This window comes from Meriones unguiculatus, chromosome 11, assembly GCF_030254825.1.
Source record: "Meriones unguiculatus strain TT.TT164.6M chromosome 11, Bangor_MerUng_6.1, whole genome shotgun sequence".
Lineage (NCBI taxonomy): Eukaryota > Metazoa > Chordata > Mammalia > Rodentia > Muridae > Meriones > Meriones unguiculatus.
The window spans coordinates 100,592,529-100,615,978 of NC_083359.1; the positions used below are offsets into that span (position 1 = coordinate 100,592,529).

The 23,450-nt window shown below is 49.1% G+C and overlaps 1 protein-coding gene across 2 annotated transcripts in view; it reads left to right on the plus strand.

Moving 5' to 3' along the window:
- Positions 1-23,450, plus strand: part of Cnih3 (cornichon family AMPA receptor auxiliary protein 3) — a 108,972-nt gene that overhangs the window by 35,345 nt on the left and 50,177 nt on the right. For both annotated transcript variants that reach the window (XM_021633650.2, XM_060364832.1), the window contains exons 2-3: positions 14,291-14,359; positions 17,854-17,901. In XM_021633650.2, the coding sequence (XP_021489325.1) occupies positions 14,291-14,359; positions 17,854-17,901 (117 nt within the window). The remainder of the gene's footprint in view (positions 1-14,290; positions 14,360-17,853; positions 17,902-23,450) is intronic.

The window sequence follows — 23,450 nt, forward strand, 5'->3', positions numbered from 1 at the left end:
GGGAAGGGAGGACTAACTGATACCCCAAAACTTCAATGTACAAGTAGAAACTTGTGTGTAAGAGATCTCTCCATGTCCCAGGGCTGAGAAAGACCGAAACCCGGAATGCATGGAGCATGAGTCAGTATGGGTGAGATTGACTTTGTTCCGTGGAAGACCACAGGTCACAGATGAGAGAAGGCATTTAAGGTGTCCAAGACTGACTGAAAGTGGATCCCCACCTCCACAACACGTAACCCCGAAACACAAGTGAGTCAGCAAAGGGACGGCCATTTCAGGACGTTCTCCTAGCTTAACTGCCATCACTGTCTTGGCTGGAGACCCCCGAGGTTGGACCTGCTGACACTCCCCATAAAAGGAAGGAGTAGGAAGGCCATCAGACCCTCCCCTGAGATCTCAGCCACCCCCTTGCAGGACTGCTCCCCATGCTCTGTGTAATTTCCCCTTAAGTACGTGTGGTCTTGTGGTCTCCGGAGGCACTGGAAGGTGAACCGGTGGGGGAGGGGGGCTCCATCTACAGAGCTGTAGGAAAGTCGTCATTCATGTTTGGGGTGAGACCTTCCAGTGATGGAGCTGCTTTGGGGTCACCTTTTCCCGGAGGCGGCTCCTCACCAGGGGTCTGTAAGTCCAGTGACCTCATTGGCTCACTGAGCGGAACCTGGGTGAATGTATTTGGGGCGAGTGAGCACGTGTTCACATCTCCTAGGGGGAGTTCCTGCAACTGCAGCCTTCCTGGTGGCTGAGTTTCTGAGGTCTGAGTACGAGGTTTATAGAGAAGAGGCCCAAAGGCGAGCTGCTGCCCTGGGGTGCTGCACCCTAAAGCAGCAAACGGGTCTCTCTAGGCCTGGGGGACTGCGGTGGGGGCAACTGAGAAGTGTCGGTGGAGACTTGGACACGGGGTCCTCAGCACTGTGGAGAAGGCGGCTGGCCACCCTGTGTGGCAGCTAAGGAGCTTTCCGTGGATTCAGAGAGCAAGAGCTTCACTCCGAGGGGTAAGTCCCAAAGAGATTGCCAGACTATCATCTCTCAGGTGGCATGGCTCTATTCGAAGTGATGAGTGTTGAGAATTTTTTTCTCGCTAGGGGCCTGGATGGACACAGTAACGCTCGCTCCCGTGGGACTTTACAGCTCTGCCACAATGGATAAGAAAGGGTGAGAAGCAAGCAGAGGGTAGACACGCACACAGCTGTGTGTAAGAACACCAGCAGCAGAACGATAGCCCGGGAGCACTATCACCGATTGCCTGGGCTGTCAGGGAGAGCTGGCAGCATAAAAGGCAATGAATGGGTACACAGACAAAGGAATAAAGAAACTAAGAGAGAGCCTTGTTCAGATCAGTGATAGTGACGTGTTGTGGACAGAGGACAGTGGTAATGGCCTTGTCACCGATGGTCTCAGACCAGCCCAAAGCGATCCACCACCAAAGGCTTTGAAAATGGCAGCGCTGGCCCCAGAGGGCATTGTTGTTCTCTTTTACACTTTCGTCATCAATTTTGTTGGAAGGCTCCTATTCAGATGCCTAGAGCAGTGGGCTCCTACCCCCAGAGGTCATTATGGCTCCAGGACACTGAAGAATGGTCGGGTTGGTAAAGGTTGGCTCCCATCCACCCTGCTTCTAGCACTGGTCCTGGCATGTGGTCACTGCTCAGCAAGTGTCTTCAGGAGTAAACAATGCCTGTTCTTCGTGGATGGCGGGTGCTGCAGGCTTGGGTGTTGGAGAGGGACTTGGCTTAACCAAAGAGCAGAGCACACTGGAACCAGGGGAGAAGCAGATCCTTTGTCCTTGTCTGCTGGAGAGAGCTCAATATACAGAAACTGCACGAGCCTGATTAGACAGAGGGTCATCTGGGCTGGGGACAGTTACCCAGAGCCCAAGCTCAGTCTGTAGTGTTGCGGTTGGGTGGAGAAGGGCTCCTTAGCCTAGAAATATAACAGTAAGTTGCTGAGATCTACAGGCTGCCCCCCCGGCCCCTGTCCCTGCTGCTCAGTGGCGGGGTCACCTCTGTTAACGAGGCAGCGTGCACTCGGCCGTGCTCATTATCCATATCTCTTTGGGCTTTCCCTGCCCTGGTGGCTGCTGGCTGGAGGCAGGATGTCTCTGTAGAGTGTCAGCAAACCAGCCAGGCTGGGCCAGGGCCAGGATCCTGCTCCCTTGGCATCCATCCTGGACATGCAGGGCTCTGAGCTATCTTTGTCTTCTAGACGAATAGCAGAGGCCCAGAACACAGCATTAGAACAAACTGCATCTGCAGATTCTGGCCCAGACAGTGGTTGAAAATGCCAGTGTGCTCCGTGTTCCATTTATGTTCGCCGTGTAGGTCCAGGGACAGGGCAGCTGAGGCCTCCCTTGCTAGTCTGGCTGCTGACCCCAGCCCCGCTTGTGACAGGGTGGGCCCTGCAGGCTCTCCGAACTGCCTGCTTTCGTCTGGGTTTCTGCCTGTGCCTTCTCCACAGTGACAGCTTCTACTAGACTCTGATTGTGGAGCTGATGACTCTGTCCAAGACCAGGAAGAGTCATGGGACAAACATCTGAGGGACAGAACTAGGTGAGAAAGTGGCATCCATACCTACTGAGCACAGGCCCTGAGTTTCTTGCTTTATGTACCTTCTTCTTCTTTTTCCCTGTGTGTGTATATGTGTGTGTTTGTGTGTACATGTGTGAATTGTGGGTGGGCCTGGGTGTACATGGAGACATTTTAAGCGGGTCCTCATGCTTGCATGTCATGCACTTCAGAATGGCAAGCACTTTGCTGACCTAGCCATCTCCCTATCCCCACTGTGTCTTTTACTCCTTGCAATGACCCCGCAGTAGGAACTATTATTGTCCTGTATTTGAAGTAGCTGAGGTTTGGAAAGGTTAATAAAACCTGCCTGCGGTCACACAAGTCTGTGAGGCAGAGATTGAATCCCAGCAGGGACCTTGTGACTCACACAGCATGTCCAAGCTCCCTGTAGCGCTGGCCCTCGGTGTGGACACAGTGGGCGTCTTTGCTCCCATCAGGCAGAGAGTCCTCGTTTCCCTGCTCTGTGTCACAGGCTCTGTCACCTCAGCTCACTCCCTGCAGCCTGTCAGTCTTCGGAGTCTGGAGAGGTGAAGGTTATGTTTGAGGTCGTGGGGCTGGTGACAGGCAGGTGGAGACCGTAGGAGGACTCTTCTTCATGGTAGATGAGAAGTCTGTAGGATGAGAGCAGCTGTGTCCACTTTCATTTGCTGTGGTAAAATGCCCGGCAAGATTGGCCTAAAGGAAGGGACCTCCTGACTCACAGTTTGGAAGTTTCGGTTCTCAGTCAGGTCTTCATTGTTTTGGGACCTGTGATGAAGGGTAAGGGTGTGCTGGAGCACAACTGCTCGTCTAGTGGGACAGAGAGAAAGAAAAAGAGGGATAGGACAGCAGGCGGGAGAAAGAGAATATGGAAGGCTCCAGTCACAGCAAGTATGTCCTTCAAGGCCATTCCCTAATGACTTAACTTCCTCCCGCTAGACACCACCTCCTCAAGATTCTGCTGCCTGCCAGTTACATCACAGGCTGGCGACCAAGCCTTTAACATATGGACCTTTGGGGACATAAAGGAGGTCAGAGGGACAGGGGGCTGAAAGTGGGGTATTGGTTGGGGTCAGACATGGAGGAGCAGCAGATAGAAGGGGGATTCCATTTTATGCCTTACCGTTGTCTACTCCTGCCCTTGTCTAAGTGGCTCTGCCCCTCTAGACTCTGCTGCAGAACTGGCCTGACCCCATCTTCTTGGCATGCCACAGCACAGGGACCCCTGCTCACGATGAGAGTGGCTGCTGCCCTGTGGCACTAACAAGACGTCCTGTGTGTGCCATCAGGGAGACATACCTGTAGAGTCTGCTTCTCCGCAGGTCCCCTAGATGACATTGAGGGGAGTTAGGACAAGACTCAGCTCTCTGTGTTGGCTTTAAGCCACTCTCCTTGGGCTGTTGGTCATGTAGGGCTAAGCAGGCAGGTTGTTTGGGAATCCTTAGACAGCAAAGTGCTGGTGCCAAGCCTTCTGGGTCATGCCTCATGTTAACGCTGGTGGGTGTCCTGCGAGGAGTTCCTTATCCCATCTCATCAGGAAAAAATAAAATCCACCAGCAAAGGCCAAAGATGACAAACAGAGAGGGTAGGTCCTGGACTCCAGACCTGCCCCTTCATTGGGTGGTCCTGGACATTCTGAGTGACCATTCATTCTCCTACATGCTTCTATATGCTTCATTTGGATATATATGTATATATATGTATCTGTGTGTCTGTGTGGGATGCCACATGAAATATACGCCCATCTAAAGCACCAACTCACCAGTGACAATGTTACTTTTTATTTTTTAAGAAAAGGTGTGAGAAGTGGTTGAAGATGAGGGATAACTCTTTGACATGCTTCACAGTCCTCAGTGGCTGAGCAAGGACCTGGATAAATGCTTGGCACCACACAGAGCCCCAAAGCAACTGAGTCTGGAGCCAATGCTCCATTCTATCGGGAGCGCATGAGACACTTTCCTAGAGCAGTTCAGAATCAGCATGGGAAGAGACAGTAGCTCTCAAGCTGCGCCCATTTCAGTCACAAAACTAGGACTGAACAGAGGCCCACTGTATGCCAGCCAGTCAGAAAGCCCCCGTAGACCACCTTCCTTTGACATGTTGGAAGTCTTGACTCTCACAGGGTTCCAAGCCTAGGATTTTCCAGAAGGCCTTGCTTTTACTGGAACAAGACATGGAGAGGAAGTGAGACACTGTTCTGTGTCTGAACAGTCTTCCTTGCACAGGGTTGGGGACTGACAGGAGGAAGCTACTTTTCTTGTGAAGTGTTTGTTTCGGGTCAGAAATGGTCTGCCTTGCTTCTTTCCCACCTTCTCAGGCGGCCCTCACATTGGCTTTCCCCATGCACAGAGTCAGATTATGTTGCAATGCTGTTGCTACTTTGAAAACAGGTGTGTTAGTTACCTAAAGTAACTACTTCCTTACACATGAGGTAGATTAAGACACTATCGCGCACTCTCAGCTCTAAAAGCTTCATGTGTGAAGACGACGTGGTGCAGCCATAGTGCTAGAGGAGAGCCCTTCTCGGCTAGTGGCTGCTCCTAACAGTCGTTGGTGTCTGTGGGCTGACAGCTATGCCACTCTGGTGACTGTCTTTGTCATTAAATGGTCTTCTTTTTCTGTCTGTTTCTGTCTCTCATAAGGACGCTCTTAGTGGACTTAGGGTCCCTGGTCTAGTAGGCCTTCATCGTTTCTAATTAAATCTGTAACGACACTCAAGTATGGTCATATATTGAGGTTCCAAGTAGACCTGAATTTTTGGGGTCAGCATTTAGTCCATAACACGAAGAAATCACGCATGTGTCACTGATGGTCCCAGTGCACCAGGACTCTGTACAGAGAACTCAATGCCTCTAGGCCAGCGGTTCTCAACCTGTGGGTCACAACCCCTTTGCAGGTTGAATGACTCTTTCACAGGGTCGCCTAAGATCATTGGAAAACATAGATATTTATATCACAATTCATTACAGTAGCAAAATTAGAGTCATGAAGTAGCAACAAAAATAATTTTATGGTTGGGGTTCACCACAACATGAGGAACCATATTACAGGGTCTCAGCATTAGGGAGGTTGAAAACCACTGGTCTAGACTGAGTTTCTAGAGGCTTGGATCTGAGCCCACGTGTCAGACTCCTTGGATGTTGTCTCCTGGTGCCCAGTTGCCCTCAAGGTGGGTTAGCCCAAATCTGTGCTCTGGTTTCCTGAGTCCGACTTGCTGGATTCCTGATGTATTTCCCATATGGTGTCTAGACACTAAGGTCTAAAAGGCCTCCATCCACCTCAGTATAACTTCATTCTTGTTGACCTGTCTTCAGTGCCTCTCTGGAGGTGGGGGGACCTATTTGCGCAACCCTTGTCAGAACGAGGCAGTGTGAGCAGCAAATGCAGCCAGCCCGGAAGCCACCCGCGAGCCACATCCCATGCTGGTTCACGTGAGGGCTGCAGTGAGGGTGCTTCCTGCTGTGCTTCTGCACCAGGCTTTAGTTTTGATTTGTCTTATCCTGGCCCGTCTTGTCCCCTGCTGGCCCGTCTTCGTCTCCTCCCTGCCAAGCAGAGCTTGTATCTCTGGGACATTCTTCTCCAACTATGTGGCTCAGTTTTCAGTGTCAACTCGATACAGCCCAGAGTCTTTAAGATATTTTTTTAAAAGATTTATTTATTTTTATTTTATGTGTTTGGATGTTTTGCCTGCATGTATGTCTATGTACCACATGGATGCAGATGCCTGTGGGGCCAGAAGAGGGTGTTGGATGCCCTGGAACTGGAGTTACAGACACTTGTGAGGCACTGCATGGGTGCTGAGAATCAAACCTGGGTCCTCTAGAAGAGCATCATGTGCTCTTAGTGGCTGAGTCATCTCTTCAGCTCACAACCTAGAGTCTTATGAGGAGTTATCTCCATCAGGTTGGCCTGTCGTCATGTCTTTGGGGCATTGTCTTGATTGTTAGCTGATGTGGGAAGACTCAGCCCATTGTAGGTTGCACCATTCATTCCCTAGGTAGGAGGTCCAGAACTACGTGAAGAGAGGAGAAAGTTACATAAGCAACAGGCAACAAGGATTCACGTGACCATTTCCTCTCTGCTCTTGAAGTGGGGCTTGAAGATCCTGCCTCGGATTCACTGCAACAATGGATTGGAAGCTGGGATTGTGAGCCAAATAAATGCTTTCCTTGCTTGTGTTGCCTTTTGTTGGATGACACACACAACAGAAGTGAAAGTGGATCCCCAGCCTTTTCCGTGCCTGGCTTCCTTGGTTGCTGAGTTCTCTTTCTTGGTGTTAGTGATGCTTTCTCAGGGAGACCCTCCTTGACCACCCAGCCAATTCTAATTTCTTCGTATCAACTGTTTTATTGTTGTCACCTAACCTTCCATTTTCTGATGTCCTCTTATCTATTTGTTAATCATCTCCTTGCCCATGATTATAATCACTGTGGTGACAAAGGACCGTGTCTTCTTCCTCAGTGCTGCTTTTCAGAGCTATGGAATGGTGCCAGAGAATCCTGGGCATCCAGTCAAGATATATGCTTTTTTTTTTTTTTTCATCTTCAGCAACTCAATACTTTATTTTACCCTTTCAAGTCATAGATTGGACCCAGTGTGCCAGGCAGAGTACTGGCTGGCTCAGGGCTCATATCTAGTCATGTGTTGGCTGAGCCTCACTCATCCTGTGATGTCAGAAATGTCACTCAAACTCTCACTGGGCCTCTGTTTCCTATACTATGTCCCAGAGGAAGTCCTGTCACATCCACGTTCTCCCGCAGATTAAACCACATCCATGAGGTAATATAGTATGGGTGCAAAGTGGGACAGTTTCAACCAAAATACGGGATACCACAGCAAACACAGGGAAGAGAGGATTCCAGAGACTCATCCTCCGTATGCTAACCTCTGACGGGCAGCTGACGGGAACTTACCAGCTGATCAAGTGTGAGCTGTCTGTTACTTCATCTTCTAGCCAGGTTTTGAGGCAGGACACCATTACTATCTTCAGCAGATGCTTGTTTCACAAGGCGCGTTCCAGAAAGCCCATGTTTCCCTGTCTCACAGGCTGATTCTGGGATGTCCGCATCCTGATGCTCAGGCTGGGCTGGATGCAGGACAGCTAGACTTGGGACAGACACAGGCAGTGACTGATACTGCTGTGGGTTCTGGGGAGGCCCCTTACATGGGCTTCACTTGGCAGCCATCTTTGTTGTGTAGTCATCTGTGTGTTGGAGGCAGCTGGAGAGGACTGAGCCTGACTAGGGGTGGTGGGGCCAGCAGTGCTTCCGGTGTCAGTGTGGTATCCTCTTCCTCCCTGTCTCTCCACTGTGGTTGCACTGAAGCACAGCTATGATTCCTCCGGAGTGTCCAGCCCAGAGCTGCACCAGCTCCCAGTGTCTGCTTCTGTCTCCTTCCATCACCAGCAGCTCTTGAGAAAGCCTCTACTTTCCCAGCCCAGCGTCTCACTTAAGCTTGCGCTCTCAGGCAGGGTCCAGTCTCAGAGGGTCCTACACACCCTGGCTATCTTGGATCTTGGGGGCCTTGTTTCTCTTCTCTATTCCTACTGCTCTGCTGTTGGCCCTTCCTGCACTGTCTTGTACCCACTCAAATCCCCACCTCAAATGTGAGGAGGGAAAAAAAAAGCGGGGGTGGCGGCAGCTGGGTAGTAACAATCAAAGTTGGCTTGAACAGACTAAATTTAACAACTTTGATGAAACAGGCCAGTTCCTTGAAGCAATAAGTGCAAAGAGCTCACGTAATAGGAGTGAGACAGCCAGAGAAATCCTAAATCTATTTTTGAAATTAGACACGAGGTTCACATTTCCCCACAGAGACAAGTTCAGGTTTAGGAAAAAAAAAAAAAAGTGAAGAAAGTCTGTGGCTGTGGCCTCAAGAGCTTTTGGATCTATGAGAGTTCTTGGGTCTAGGACCAAAAATGAGATATATAAAGGAATCGTTGCCAAGTGTCATAATAAAAGTTTTTGCTCTGGTCATTCAAGGTCAGCCTGGGCAGCAGAGCAAAACCCTGTCTCAAAGTTTTTAAAAGGGGAAGGAAAAAAAATGGCCTAAGGATGGACCTTTGCAGTAGAACACTCGCTTAGTGTGTGTGAGGTCCATCATCAATATGACAACAGAGCTTTATTGTTATTTTTACAAAAGGGACGAACGATTTAAACACATGCTTCACCAGAGAAGACACACAGATGGTGACTAAGCCCATGAAGAGATTCCCAGTGTCGTTAGTCACTGGAGAAATGCAAATGGAAACTGCAGTGGCTTCATCCACACACCTGTTGAAACAGCTAAGCAAACCCAACCATAGTAACTTTTGACTTGGATGTGGCATGTCTGGAACCCTGACGTGGTGTTTGGCACAACATTACAGATACTTCAGAAGAGCTTATCAGTTTCTTACAAGACTGGACATGCGCTTTATCAAATCAGCCAGCAGTTTCCCTCCTCATCGCCCGGAGAAGACAGACGCCTCCATAGGAATGTTTACACGGGCTCCAGTTACAAATGTCAACATCTAGGAAGGACCCAGGCATCCTCTCAGCAGGTGGACTGGACAGGTGGACCCCAGGGTCTCTTCAGAACTGAGCACAGCTCAGCAGGGAAAAGGAACAGGTTATCGATATGAGCAACGTCGAGACTAATCTTCAACACGTTGTTATCTGAAAATCCCACATGCATCATGCTTCCATTTCTGGGATGTTTGGGCAAAGGTAAAGCATTAGGGATGAGACAGACCCTGGTGAGTGCCAGGCAGGAAGCAGGGTTAGGGGTGGGATGCAGCTGACTCTGAGTCAAGAAGAGGGGATCGGGGAGAAAGGGAAGCCATGTATGGCTGTAACAGCGTGTTCAGAGGACTGTGTGTTTGTTGGGATTTAAGGACTTTTCACTAAAAGGGTAAATTCCACTATATTAAACATTTTTAAATGGGTGTGAGGTTTGATGTGACCTTATCACTGGGTCAGGAGTTCAAGTTTACCTAGTACTGTTTTGTGTTGGGCTGTATGGTTCCATGGGTCATCGGGACACACAAGAAGCATAACTGAGCCACAGCCGTTTATCAGCTGCCTCCAGTCACAGCAGCATCCTCACAGGTTTGGGAGAGGATCGCCCTCTGCCGTGCTGTTCCTGCCCTCAGCCACAAGCAGGACACAGGGCTGAGGAGTCTGCTTGTGATCTGGACAGGGAGATGGTGGCCTAACTTTCTCTGCTGGAACCCTGTGCTCTCATTCCCAGGCCAGTTGCTCATCCATCCCCGTGTCTTCACCCCCGGCCCTGTTTGTACTGTGGAGCAGCCCTGTGGGTACTGCCTGGCTTAGTATCTTGGTTTCTGTTCTGGCTCTAACAGGAACCCTTTAGTCATGCTCGGAGTCATTTTCCATCTCTAAAATGGGGGCGATAATAGACCTCTTTCATGGGGATCCAAGGATTAAAGGATGCAAGTTTGTGCAGTGCCTGGCCCAACGCCCGCCATCGTGGCCCTGTGATTGTCTTGGTTTTGGCCTCTACAACATTGTTAATACAATGGCCCGTTCATGTGCTTGTCCCCCACTGCAGGACACATGGTGAGGCTGGGAGCTGTGTCTTGTGGTGCTTAGTATCCCTAAGTTTGCCAGCACAGGACCTGAGCATGAAAGATGCCTCCTGAGGCTTTTCAACCGAGTAGACAGATGCAGTTGTGACATTGGGGTGTCAGGGATGCTCAAGACCGTGGGCATCACAGAAAGCAGCCAGGTCGTAGCTCACATGGGGCGGAGCTCATGGGCAGGAGCTGCACTCCACAGCCTTCCTGTCTCCTCCCTCCTCCAGGCCCAGGATCTTGCCATCTGCAGCAGCTCTGCCACCCTGCTTTGCAACCAGCCACTGCAGCTCCAGTCAGCCCAGGTTTACCTGCAGCTCCAGTCGGCACAGGTTCAACCTGTGCTTGCTGCACAGGGGCAGAAATCCAGGCGTGGGGCTGCAGTGGGAACAGGATCAAAGTGTGGGGACTCATCTGCCTTTCCAGCTAGATAAATACCAGGCCCAGGAAAGGCTGAAGTGAGCCTCCCTGCTGCTGGAGAGGGACAGATGGAAGGACAGATGGCAGTCTCTGTCCATGGTCCTGTTTTGAGCCCATAGCCGGGGATGCTGAGGACATTGCATTTACCAGGATACACAGATGGGAGACAGGTTATGTCTCAAAAGCTTAGACTGCTTGCCTGGGCGATTAAGGAAGAATGAGTAGGGACAAAGGTCACTGCTGTTCTCAGGCTCCCCAAACTGATGATACTCAGGCAGAACGAGGTGGGTGAGTTTAACTGGAGCACATGGAGTAGACCCAGGGGCGACGCTGCCAAGACGTACTCACAGAGGTGTGGAGAGCAGAACAGAGGTGGCCATGCTGCTCTTGCTCTGTGCCAGCCAGCCTCACCGGATGTAGTGTCCAGTTCTGACTGACGAGTTTTAAGGTGGACATGTCCAGCCGGTTGTGTCAGTGGATGGTAACTAGAATGGTGAGATGACCCAGCCCTGCTTTGTGTAAACAATGGTCAGAGAGATTCAGCATAGGAAATAGAGATGTGCTATATACAAGAGTGATGATACCTCCCCCCTGTGGAGATCAGACCCGCTCATGTGTCTCTAATGCAGCAATGCCCTGTGGAAATTTCTGCACGAATAGAACAGTTTCATGCGTGATCTATTTGATAGATAACAGACTTATGTGGCTGTGTGTGTGTGTACATGATCATGATCATATATACATTTGTGTCTGCATGTAAACAGGTCGTCTTTTTGGTTGCTCTCCACTTCCCTTTTTGAGACAGGAACCCTCACTGAACTTGGAACTCACAGATTTGTAGTCTGGTTGGCCAGCAAGCCCCAGGGATCCTCCTGTTTCTGCCTTCCCAGTTCTGATACGGCCATGTTTCCCAGCTGTTCCAGGGGTGCTGGGGGTTAGGTTCAGGTCCCCATGCTTGTGTGGTGAACACCTTACCACCTGAGCTGTCTCTCCAGACCCCTGGTTGTATTTTTTTTTAAACAGTTAACATATGACTACAGGTTGAATTTTAACCAATACAACTTTAATTGAAATATTAGCCTCCTATGGTGGGTGGCCACTGTCTGGGATGCCAACCCTGTAGAGGACAAATACAACAACAGACCAGAGATCAGCTATTTTGCTAAAAAACACATTAGTAGATATATTTGTAGATATGGTAGTATATTTTATATATATTATAGTATATGTACTATACTATAATATATCTAATATATAATATTATATCACATATATTACATATTAGATATATTAATATTATATAATATTAATACAGTATCATAATATTATATAATATTAAGAGTATAATTAATATCATATAATATTACTATAATCAATGATATACTAATAATATTAGATTATTACATATCTAATATTATTAGTATATTATAGATATATTAGTAGATATATCAAGACTCTGCCCCAGAGTCTTCAAAAGCAGTCTACAGAAAGGGAAAGAACACAACCAAGCACCGGTAACACTCTATCCATGGACCAAGGTTTGAATTTAGCATATTTTTCTTTTTACATGTTACCTTTCCTTCCTTCCTTCCTTCCTTCCTTCCTTCCTTCCTTCCTTCCTTCCTTCCTTCCTTCCCTCCCTCCCTCCCTCCCTCCCTCCCTCCCTCCCTCCCTCCCTTCCTTCCTTTTTCTCCCCCCCAACCCCTTTGGCTTTTCAAGACATGATTTCTCTGTGTAGCCCTGTCCTGGACTCACTTTGTAGACCAGGCTGGGCTCGAACTCACAGAGATTCCCCTGCCTCTGCCTCCCTCTGCTGGGATTAAAGGTGCGCACCACCATGCCTGGCTGCAGAGAATTGTTTTTACCTTTTCTTTTCTTTTTCTTTTGTTCCTTTTACATGTTACAAAACAGTATTTTCCTTCAAATGATATTTTTCAACTCTTTAAAAAAAATGTGATTCATTCTTAGCCCACCAGTCATAAGAGAGTGGGTGTCAAGCCGGCCTGGCCTGCAGGCTGTGATTCACTGTGCGTCAATGAATGCTTTAGGTCAGGCCAGTGAAGATGATGCTCAGATGGAGGGAGCCAGCAGCAGAAGGATTGTCCTGGGAAGTCCTGGCTAGATAACCAACCGTCCATCAAAAGTGGTGTGGGAGTGTCCCCGTAAACAAACCACACTAGTGTGTTCTGACTCTGTAGACACGTGGAAGTCAGGGGGACTTACGGATGCTCCAGATACACTGCTTTTCAGGGTAAAGTCAGTCACCCTCCCTTGGTTCTTCATGCCATGTTAATTCATGGTGTTGTCAAATGCTTCAGCCCATGATTCCTTGGCCTTATGAATTTGGTTCTGTGGTCGGGCAGAACATCATGGAAAGGAGCCACATGGTAGAGAAGGCCTGTTCACCTCTTCACTGCAGTGGTCGGGAAGAAAAAAACAAAACAAAACAAAACAAAAACAACTTAATAAAACCCAAAAGCTCTAACTTCACTATGCCTCGATTCTTAAAGGTTTTTGCTACCAAATATAGCAATGGACTGGGGTATAGCTCAGTTGGTAGAGTGCTTGCTTAGGATTGAGCTCTAAGTTAGTGCGTGAATCAAGTGTGGTGTTACATACCTGTGATCTCAGCATTTAGGAGAGGGAGGCAGGAGAATCAGAAGTTCAAGGTCATCCTCAGATATATATATATATATATATATATAGTAAGTTCGAAGCCAGCCCAGTATACATGGACCCCATCTCAAAACCCAAAGAAAACAAAACAAAAACAAAGCAAACAAAACAAACAAACAATAACAAATCCAACCAACCAAACCACCCACCCACACAAGCAAACAAACAAACAAGCCAAACCCAAGTGCCACGGGGTGGGTACCAACTCTTTAACACATGGGCCCTCAGATAACTTCCAAGCTCCAAACTAAAGCCATGAAGAGACTTTGCTGAGGACACCCAAAGCCTCCCCACAGGAGAGTAGAGTCCCTTGCATTCTGCCATTTGGTTTCCTGTGGCTGATAGGATGGCTGGGTTAGGATGAGGGCCTTCACCCTAGTTTGGCTCCTTCTGTTGATGGGACATGCCTCATCCTATGGTGGCTGAAGGTCACCTTCCTGTCTTTCTTCTCTGACAAATGGGGATCCACACCTCCCTAGGGAGCTTGGAGTCTATATCCAGATGAGTCTGAGAGTCTGCAGTAGTAGGCGTGGCCTTCCTGGGGATTGCTGATCCAGTCTTTGGAAATTCAGAGGCGTGATCGTTTCTCATTGAGATAACTCAGCTTTGCTTTCTGTCCTCCTTTCTCCCTGACTTCTATTTGTTTACAGTTCATCTTTGCCAAACCAATCAGTCAGTCAGTCAGTCAATCACAGTGACCATCAGGGAAGATGCTAAAATATTGGTTGGAGGTTTTAACATTTTTCTGCCGTTATCAAACTTGGCTCCATCGGAATGTTTTCTTCTTCTTCTTCTTTTTTTTTTTTACATCTTTATATAGGCTGCATAAGGAATGGAACATTGATACAAAAAAAAAAGTTATCTGGGACGGCTCAACAAAAACATGATAGACAGAGACAATGAACCCATGTGCCCATGGCGAGTTTTGACAGTGGTTGGCTCCTGGTGAGGCTTGTGTGTCCAGCGTCCTCCCCATCCTTTCCTCCCGTGGTGTCTGGGGAGCAGAGCTGCAGGAAGGTTTTGGTAGCTGCACCAGCCACACGTGCACAGTATCCTGACTCTGTGTGTTCTGTTTCAGATAATCGCCTTTGACGAGTTAAGGACGGATTTTAAGAGTCCCATAGACCAGTGCAACCCCGTTCATGCGGTAAGTAGAGGAGCTGGGGGTGTGTGGGTGATGTCCCCACAAGTTGCATGGCTTGTGAGGGACAGTGGGGGGGTGTTAAAGAGCAGAATAAAGAAGAACATTCTGTCCTGGTCCTGCCTCTGCTCCTTGCTAACTGTTGTTCCATAGCCTTCCTGCTGAGGTCGGCTGAGCTCTTGGAATAGATTGCCAGTCGAGTGTGGCAGGTCCTGTAGCCCAGAGGAGGGATCTCCTGCACTATGGTGCTGAGTCCTCAAAACCTGGTGCCAGTGGGTTTTGGCTCCTTATCTCTGACCGTAGACAGATGCCCTGTGTTGGCCAGCATGTCCACAATGTGTGTAGGTGCTGCGTATGGACCTCTTGCTCTGTAGAAGGTGGTCGATGGTTGGGTTTCTCATGGAGGGTAGACGGATGATGAAGTGTTAGGTACAGTCCCGTTGTCTGGTGGGCTTTCGTCTCTGGAACCGGCAGCTTGGGGTCAGCTTGTTGCATATCAGGGACGCTTGTGTGATTCTGGTTGATAAGCTCTGGGTTCGGCTTCTGGACGTCATGTCTGGAGCCCAGCTCTGCCCGTCTCCTAAGCCCATCTTCTGACTACCAGCTCACGTTGGTTCTTGAAAAGACTTGCTTTATGACCATCTAAGCCCCCCATTTGGCATAGCAGTCTTTGATTCTAGAAAATAGAGCCAAACTATTTCAAAGTCGGCTATAAAAAGCAAACCAGGTTAGTTGGAAGTACCCCTAAGAGCCGCTTGAAAGCTTAGTGTGTTTCATAAAAGTTGTGATTTTTAAAACCCGCTTTATTCTCCTCCACCAGCCTCACTACCCACCTGTGATAACTTGGCTCTGCCAGGCCTGAATGGTTTTGCCAAGGGGCTTGTGTCTTTCTGGACACTGAGTTTGGCACCAAAAGTACACACCTGCTCATCAGTACCCATAGGTGCCCAGGATGGCTCTGAAGCCAAGTGTGTTCATTTTTGAATGCCAGGAAGCCAGGAGCCTGAGCTCCCTTCTCCAGCTTATCTAGAGGTTTCTGGTAGGATTCCCAAGCAGACAGAATGAGTGGGGAAATTTATCCAGCCCTGTTTCCATCATGCCAGTTCCATGGCAGGTCTTAAGCACCTGGTGAAACCTGGAGATGCTTTTGTGGAGCCTGGAGCTTATCACAAGTCCTTTATTTAGGCATCAGGTTAGGACTAGCCTACCCTCTCCCCCATCCGCCCCTGAGGGGAAAGGGAGGGGTGCTTCTGGAAAAGGAGAGTGCAGGAACAACAGACACTAGCTACCATCCAGAACTGCTTGCCAGAACCAGAAGTGGGTACTGAAGGATGAAGGTGTGAGCCTCTGCCCCTTTCTCTTCCTGTGGGGCTGGGGTGGAGCACAAGCCTATGCATAATCCACACATGACAAATGCCTTACCACTGAACATCCCCGCTCCGTTCTCTTCTGTAAACTCCTGTTAGAGCAACACTTTAATTAGTTATCAGATTAATTAAGGAGCTGAGTCCTGCGGAGCCCAGACATCTCATGGACAGACCAAAGCCCGGGGTGCCCCTGGGGGAGAGGGATTAAAAACAAAACCAAAAATCCTAAAAGCTGTAATTAGGCGAGTATATAGACATGCTATGATTTTCCCTGTTGTCAGGACATTACTTCCCAGCAGGGAGTGAAATGCTTCATTTAACTGTCTCCAGTCCTCTGGCCTCCTCAAAGCCTCCAGAACCACACTCCAGGCTCTGACACTTACAAACTTGCTTCATTGGCTGCTCATTCTGGCCCTAGAGGAACTTGGGTTCTAAGAACTTGCTGACTGTGCAATGCACTTCTTAATGAGGGCTTGAAACTCATTTGAATTTGTGTGTGTGTGTGTGTTCCTTGTGTGTGCATGTCAGTATGAACTCTCTCACGTGCGCAGCTTCTCTTCACTTCCACACGGGCGCTAACTCCTCCTGATGTGGCTCCTCCCTCTGGGCTTCGGGGCTGCACAGAGATCATCATATCTATGATTCAATTAGGGAAGCTGAAGTGTCCCAGCCACCTGTGCTCTCCTGATCCACAAGGAAACTCATTACCATTATGTCTACCGCAACCAAATTGCTTCAGTAATGAGGCACCAGAGATGCCACAGCTGTGTTCCGAGAGGCTCAGAAATCTTGACAGTTACAGCAGAGAAAGGCAGCATCTGCCGTGGGCAGCATCCTCTGTCCGGCTTCGTAACACCTTCCCCTGGAAACGAGCCAGTCCTTGGAGACAGATGGACTTGACTTCTAGAAAAGTCCTAGCCCAGGGCACAAATTGGTAGCTGAGTCCAGGGAGGGTGTGCTTCCTCCAAGTACAGTCACATGGAAAAGGCAAAGCAAGACTGTAGCCACTAATGAGGAGACACTCGGACTGCCCCTGGAGAGGCAGTGAGGTGCCCGGGGCCTGAGACACCCAGTGAGCAGGTGGTGCCCGCTCTGCAGCCAGAGCATCTGGGGACCTTGACTCTAAGAAAATGAGTGCTAGGCAGGGATAGGGGAATGCATGCTTTTGCCAGGAGTGGTTTTTTAAATTACATACATTATGTGTGTACATGCTCATGTGCACATGTGTGTTGAGGCCAGAGGTTGATGTCGAGTGTCTTCCTCAATTGCTCTGTGCGGGTTTTGTTTGTTTTGTTTTTATTTTTTAAGGCTGTCTCGTAGGGCTGGAAGCTTGGCTCTGTGGTTAAGATCCTGTACTTGGCTCTCACAGAGGCCCCGAGTTTGGTTCCTAGCACCCACATTGGATGTAACTCTAGCTACAGGGGATTGATGCCCTTTCTGGGCTCTGTGGATACCAGTGCTCATGTGCACATACCCATACGTTGACACACACACACATACACATAACCAAGTCATCGTCATAGTAATAAAAGCCAGGGCCTGTCACTGAATCCGGATGTCTTAGATTTGTCTGGACTGGCTAGCGAGCAAGCCTCAGGCATCCTCTTCTCGCTGCCTCCTCAGCACTGAGATTACAGATAAATGCCACTACTCCTGGCTCGTTACGTGAGTTCTGGGATTTGAACTCAGGTCCTCATGCCTGCAGTGGCAAACAAACACTTTACTTCCCAAGTCATCTCACCAGCCTGCCAGGGGAGTTCTCTGGCAGGATGGATGGTGGTTCATGCCTGCAAAACCTCCTTTTGGAGGCTGACACAGGGGGCAGTGTCATGAGTTTGAGGCCAGCCTGGGATACACAGTGAATTCCAAGCTGGCCTGTGCTACAGAGTAAGACTCTGTCTCTAAAGAAACAACAAAACAAAACAGAATAAAAGAACAAAAAAAAAAAGCAGCTCTGGTGAGGTAAATGCAAATAGTTCAGACTGGGGAGAGCCACTGGCTGGGCACCCCTGGCGTGTGCCCGGGATGGGTCTTTGGTGGGTTCTGCTTCCTCTGCGGGAGCAGATTACGTGCTTCTCATCCCCGCAGACCACCGTTAACGTCCTTTCTCCTTTCTTTCCTGTGCATCCTCAGAGGGAGCGGCTGAGGAACATCGAACGCATCTGCTTCCTCCTGAGAAAGGTCAGAGGGGTCACCAAGGTGGACGGAGGGAGGGTCATAGAGAAAGGTGTCATCAGGTGAATGGAGCAGGGTGGGCATGGCAGGAGCAGGTCTCGGTTCTCTGGAAACTTTCAGAGGCAAGATGCTAATTGCAGGAGGTGGCCTCCCGTCAACTGTCAGCAAGACACTGCATGTGTCCAGGGGCTCTGTGGTTGGAGTTGAAGGATTTCTCTTTTCCGTATGATGACGGTTGGCATTTACAGCTCCTGCTACCTCCCAGTCCTTGTTCCTGTCTGTGCTGGGCTCAGGATTTTAACCACACCTCCTGACTTAAGGAAGTTTTTAACTAGATGCTGGGTGTCTTGAGGTTTGAGCTTGTCACTCAGCTTTGCAGTCTGGCCATTTCGCAGGATGGATGGCTGGGTGTGTTGGGGGGCTGGGGCAGGGAGGGGCTATTAAAGTGGGGAGCAAAAACTCCTTCTGGGAGCACAGCGTGTGTGTGCCACTCAGGGTGGGCATTTGGCACTGTCTGTTCAGACTCTGCCCTTCTCCAGTGAATCAGCAGAGCTTAGAGAACAGAGACTCTTGGGTAAAATCTTCAAGGTCCACAGCCTGAATCAATGGCTATCCCTGACCTCCGTACAGAGTGGAGGGTACAGGCCACAGGAAAGCTACCTGTCTGTCCAAATGCCAGTCTTTTGCAAAACCAGGCACCTCACCAACATCGACAAAAGGGAAACAGTTTTACAAAGTTTTAAAGTTCTTTTCTGTACTTCATTGGAGACAGTCTAATTTAAAAAAAAATCCAGTCATTTCTCTAGCTAATATTTGCCCTTTAATGCTGTCTAAGAAGCCCTGTATGTTAGAATTCCACATCTTCTTTGTCTCAGCAGGGATGCATACTCAGAGAAGAGCATACATTTGATAATACTAGTGATCCAAGGAATAAAGAGTGATTAAGAAACTAGCATATAATTTGCATCAAAATATGCTAATTACTTTTGAGATACTGTCACAGACAACAGTAACACACTCCCGTCATCAATTCCGTATTCTCTGGTTTGTTCTTTAAGACAACGTGTAAGAGACACAGGCTGGAGCAAGACAAAAATCAAACTCTTGTCTCACCCTGCAAGTTGCCGCCCTCCCATCCCGCACTTATCACATTGTGTTCTCTGGCAGGTGATCATCCATATTCATGACTCTTAGCCTTACTCAGCCTTCTATTTTATTGCCTGACCACAGACTGGCCACAGGAGGCAGTGGTTGGTGGTTGCCCCTATGAAGGTCCTGCTGCCTACAGTCTTATGCCCTAGGCTTTTCCCAAGGTCAGAGGAAGGATGTGAAGTAAGCTATACAGGAATTTATTTACTTTGACATATGCAAATTTGCATGTGCTTTGCCTATGCCAGAGCAACGTTTAACTCGGGAAATATTGTATTCCAAGTGCTTTTCCCCTTACTTCTTCCTTTCCAGATGCTGCCTCTGATGCTAGTTAGACACATTGCTGTTCACTGTGGTGAGCAACACCAGGAAAGATAGTCCAGGATAGACATCAGAGGGCAGGAACACGGAGCTGAGGGCCCCCGGCACAGTAGCTGTGTGATACCCCTGGAGCCTCATGGTTCCCTGGCCCCCAGGAGTGGCCAGCACCTTGGGGCTAACCAGTCAAGTGCCTGACACTTTATGCCTCTCAGATGCCTCCCTGCTGCTCCAGGCTCTCGCCACAAGGCCGGCTTTCAGCTTATGATGCTACTCTCTGTACTTTGCCTCTGCGTCTGGCTGCCCTGGGTACCCAAGGCCATTTCCATCGAGGTCAGCCAAACAAGATTTCTTTCTGAGTGTGATTTCTAGTTGTTGAGACTTCCGCATCTGGCTCTTGGGAATAGCTCACGTAGTCTTCATCTGGCTGTCCGCACAGCGGGGCCTAGGTGTGCTATGCGGCTCAGGAAGGTCTGCGCTGTTGATCGTCAGATGTAGTTACAGCGAATGAAAAGCAGCATGTAGCCTATTGACGGTGCTCACTCTGTGTTTACTATTTTGGTCCCCCTTGTTAGGAGCACTGCCATAGTCCTTATTTTGGGGGTGTCAGGACAGTACTAAACATCTATGGTATACTACCCGCACCCCTTAAGTATGGCATTTATTTATTTATTTAATCCGCTTTGTGTGTGTGACAGGGTCTCATAAATCTTAGGCTGGTCTTGAATTCATGATGTAGATGAGGCTGACCTTGAGCTCCTCATCCTCCTGCCTCCACAGCCCTAGTGCTGGGATTATAGGTGCATGCCACCGTGCCCAGCTTGCCTGTATTTTAAAATAAATTGCTAACTCCACGTCGTCATACTTATTTTGACTCAGAAGACTTTAACTTATAGCTTCTTTGGTCCTACTCATTCCCTCTGGTTCATGATATCATGGGTTCAAGACCAGCCCTTGCCCTTCTCAGTCAGCATTTAGCCCCACATACCAATGTCTGCTGCGACCAACTCCGGGTTTTTTAGGATTAAAGAACCCGTCGTTATCTTAGTCACTGTTCTATTGCCGTGAAGAGGCATCATGACCAAGGCAGTTTAGGAAAGAAAGCATTTAATTGGGGGCTTGCTTACCACTTTTTTGGGTGGGGGTTAGTCCATTATTATCAAGGCAGGCTGGAGCAGTAGTTGAGGGCTACATCCTGTTCTGGAGAGAGAGAGAGAGAGAGAGAGAGAGAGAGAGAGAGAGAGAGAGAGAGAGCGCCAAGGCCCACCTGCAGTGACACACTTCCTCCAATAAGGCCACACCTACTCCAACAAGGCCACACCTTCTAATCCTTTCAAATAGTGCCGCTTCCTGGTGAATAAGTATTCAAATGTATGAGTCGGTAAGGGGGGGAGGGCATTCTCATTCACACTACCACAGCGGTGAGGTGTGCAAACATCCACCTTCCAATCCTGCCTGTGCCCTTGGCGTCTGTGTGAGCTGTGGGGTGTGGCTCAGGGTGACTCTTTTTCAAGTGGGTAACACTGGGTATTGAACATTGGGCCTCATTCATGCGAGGCCAGTGCTCTACCACCGAGCTCCATCCCCAGGCCTCAGGGTGAGAGGACAGAAACAACTTATTCTCTGCCCCTCACTTCTAAAATCCTTTATTTCATTTCCATGGGTCCACAGGCTATGACGATGATGGGGGCATCCTTCTTTCAAAAGTGGTGCAGCCCAGGCTCCTCCCTCCTGTGGCTCAGGTTCCAGATAGGCCACGTTCAGATCCCCAAGCTCCGGGCACGTGTTTGGGATAGCAGGAAGGCCTCCTGGTTCCCGCTGGCGTCACCACCTTCTGGGAACTCTACCTTCCAAGAAATTTCTTGGAACCAGCCTCCCAAACAGCCCGGAAAGTGATGCGGCTCAGCCTTGGATTGTTGCTAAGCCACCTCCTCGGCCTTCTTGGGGGAAAGGAACGGTTTGGAAAGTGGATCCGTTTTTAGCTCTGTAATTATCAGAAAATGTGTTCCTTGGGTAACTGTCTGAACCGCAGGGTGCTGGTGTCGATGTGTGCTTATGATTCATGTTTTTCGGCAAAAGCCACTGGCTCCTCGTGGGGCTCTCTCCGCCTGGTGTGTAGTAGGCTCCGTGGGCTGTTGAACACTCTGTCTGGGAGACACGTCGTGGAAGCCTTGGTGGCTGCTCCCAGGCACACATAGGCCTCTCATGGGGGCAGACTAATGCGGGATAGCCAGCTGCATCTGGGAGTTCAGAGCGTTCTCAGGGAAGGGGCTTACGTGGGACACACAGTGTTGGGATGTGAGAAAGAGACTTACTTTATCAGCGGAGGCCCTGGATTCAGCAGCGCTGGGGCTCCTTTGGCTATCGGAGGCTTATGGCTGCAATGATAGTGAGTTTGGCTGATCCTGCCCAGTGGCAGTGGGGCGAGGTGGTGGGGACCTAGCTGCTCTGTCTGGGGCAGCTCTCTTGCTTAAGAACTCTAAGATCCTTTTTCATGTCCTAGGCTCTCCAAGAGCATGTCTCATTCCACGGCAGGTTTGCTGGTGTTAGTGGATAGACTTAACGTGCGGGAGGACAATCCCCACTCTCCTCCTGAGAATTCTCACTGAGACGTGAAGGAGTGGGTGGGGTTTGTGGAGGTAGTGGGGTGACTGGAGGGGGCAGATGCTCTGGGTTCAATACTGGACCAATCACAGGGGTACTGAGACTACAAGTACTCCTCTGGCTCAAGCTTCCCGGAGGGGACCTCTGCCTCAGGGAGGAGCTCAGGTATGAAATAAAGCTGCCAGTGTCAGCTGAATCTATTGCAGAAAACGCATGATGTGGCTCCGAAAGCAATCACTTTCCTGGCTGAAGTCACGTCTGTTAGATGAGAAGGCCCTGTGGTCTCAGTCTGTCGCACACATGGATGTGCAAACTCTTATACACTGTGTCCAGGGTGGGCTTCGTGGTTTTCAGGGTCCAGTGAAAAATGACAATATAAGACTTCATGTCCAAAAAATTTTTGAGAATTTTAAGAAGCAGAGAGCAGAGCATTCAGCCAGATAGGTTCTCTCTGAGGCTAGTGTCCAGTGCCAGTGTCCTAGGCCACATGTCCCTGAAATGTCCATAGTTTGTAGTTCTTCCTGCTACAGTAGAGCATGTCTTTTCTTTACTGATGATGGACTCCACCACAGGACAAGGGGACATGGCTAGATATTTGTACGTAGTGAGGCTTCAAGGGAATACTCTCTCCCTCTCTAAGTTCTGACACTTCCAAGGCCAACCCAGCGACATGAGGAGAATGCGAACTCGAGGAAGCCACGTGGGCCATCTGCAGCTCAGAGCCACGCCCACCAGATCCCGTGATCTACCTATTACATGTGTGAGCTGATGTAAATGACCCTTGTTTTAATTCGCTAAATTTTGGAGTGACTTATTATATAGTTCTATTATGGGGACAGCTTTCTGTCACTGTGATGAAATACCTGAGGCAGTTCACATATAAAGGGCTGACGGTCATCTGGAGTTTCCAGTCAGGTGGCTGCATGTGACCCCCGACAGGGTCAATGCATCATGGCAGAGGTAACTGCTCACCTCATGAGCTACGTGACAAAGAGGAAGAGACTGGGATCCCTCATTTCCCTCTGAGGAAGCGTCCATGGTGACCTCAGAGCCTCCCGCTAGGCTCTGCCTCTCCCAGCTCTCCCGTAGCAGAGCTCCGATGACACTCAGGCCCTTGGGAGATGGTGAAGAAGCAAATTAGAGCATGAGACAGTGGACCCTGCACATGTGTGTCCTTCCTAACTGGGAAATCTTTTACTTATGATTGCTGTCTGTATGTAGTGTGTGTTCAGGCTTCCGTAGATCAGGTGTGAGAGGCAGAGGTCGATTTTGTGGGTGCACTCTCTCCTTCCTCATTGATGTGATTCTGGAGGTTGATCTGTGGTCACCAGGTCTGTGTGACAAGTCCTTTACCCCTGAGCAATCTCTACATCCCCAATGTCTTTTATTTTCTTCTTTCTTTCTTTCTTTCTTTCTTTCTTTCTTTCTTTCTTTCTTTCTTTCTTTCTTTGTATCTTTCTTTTGAAAGTGGTACTTTTCTGTGT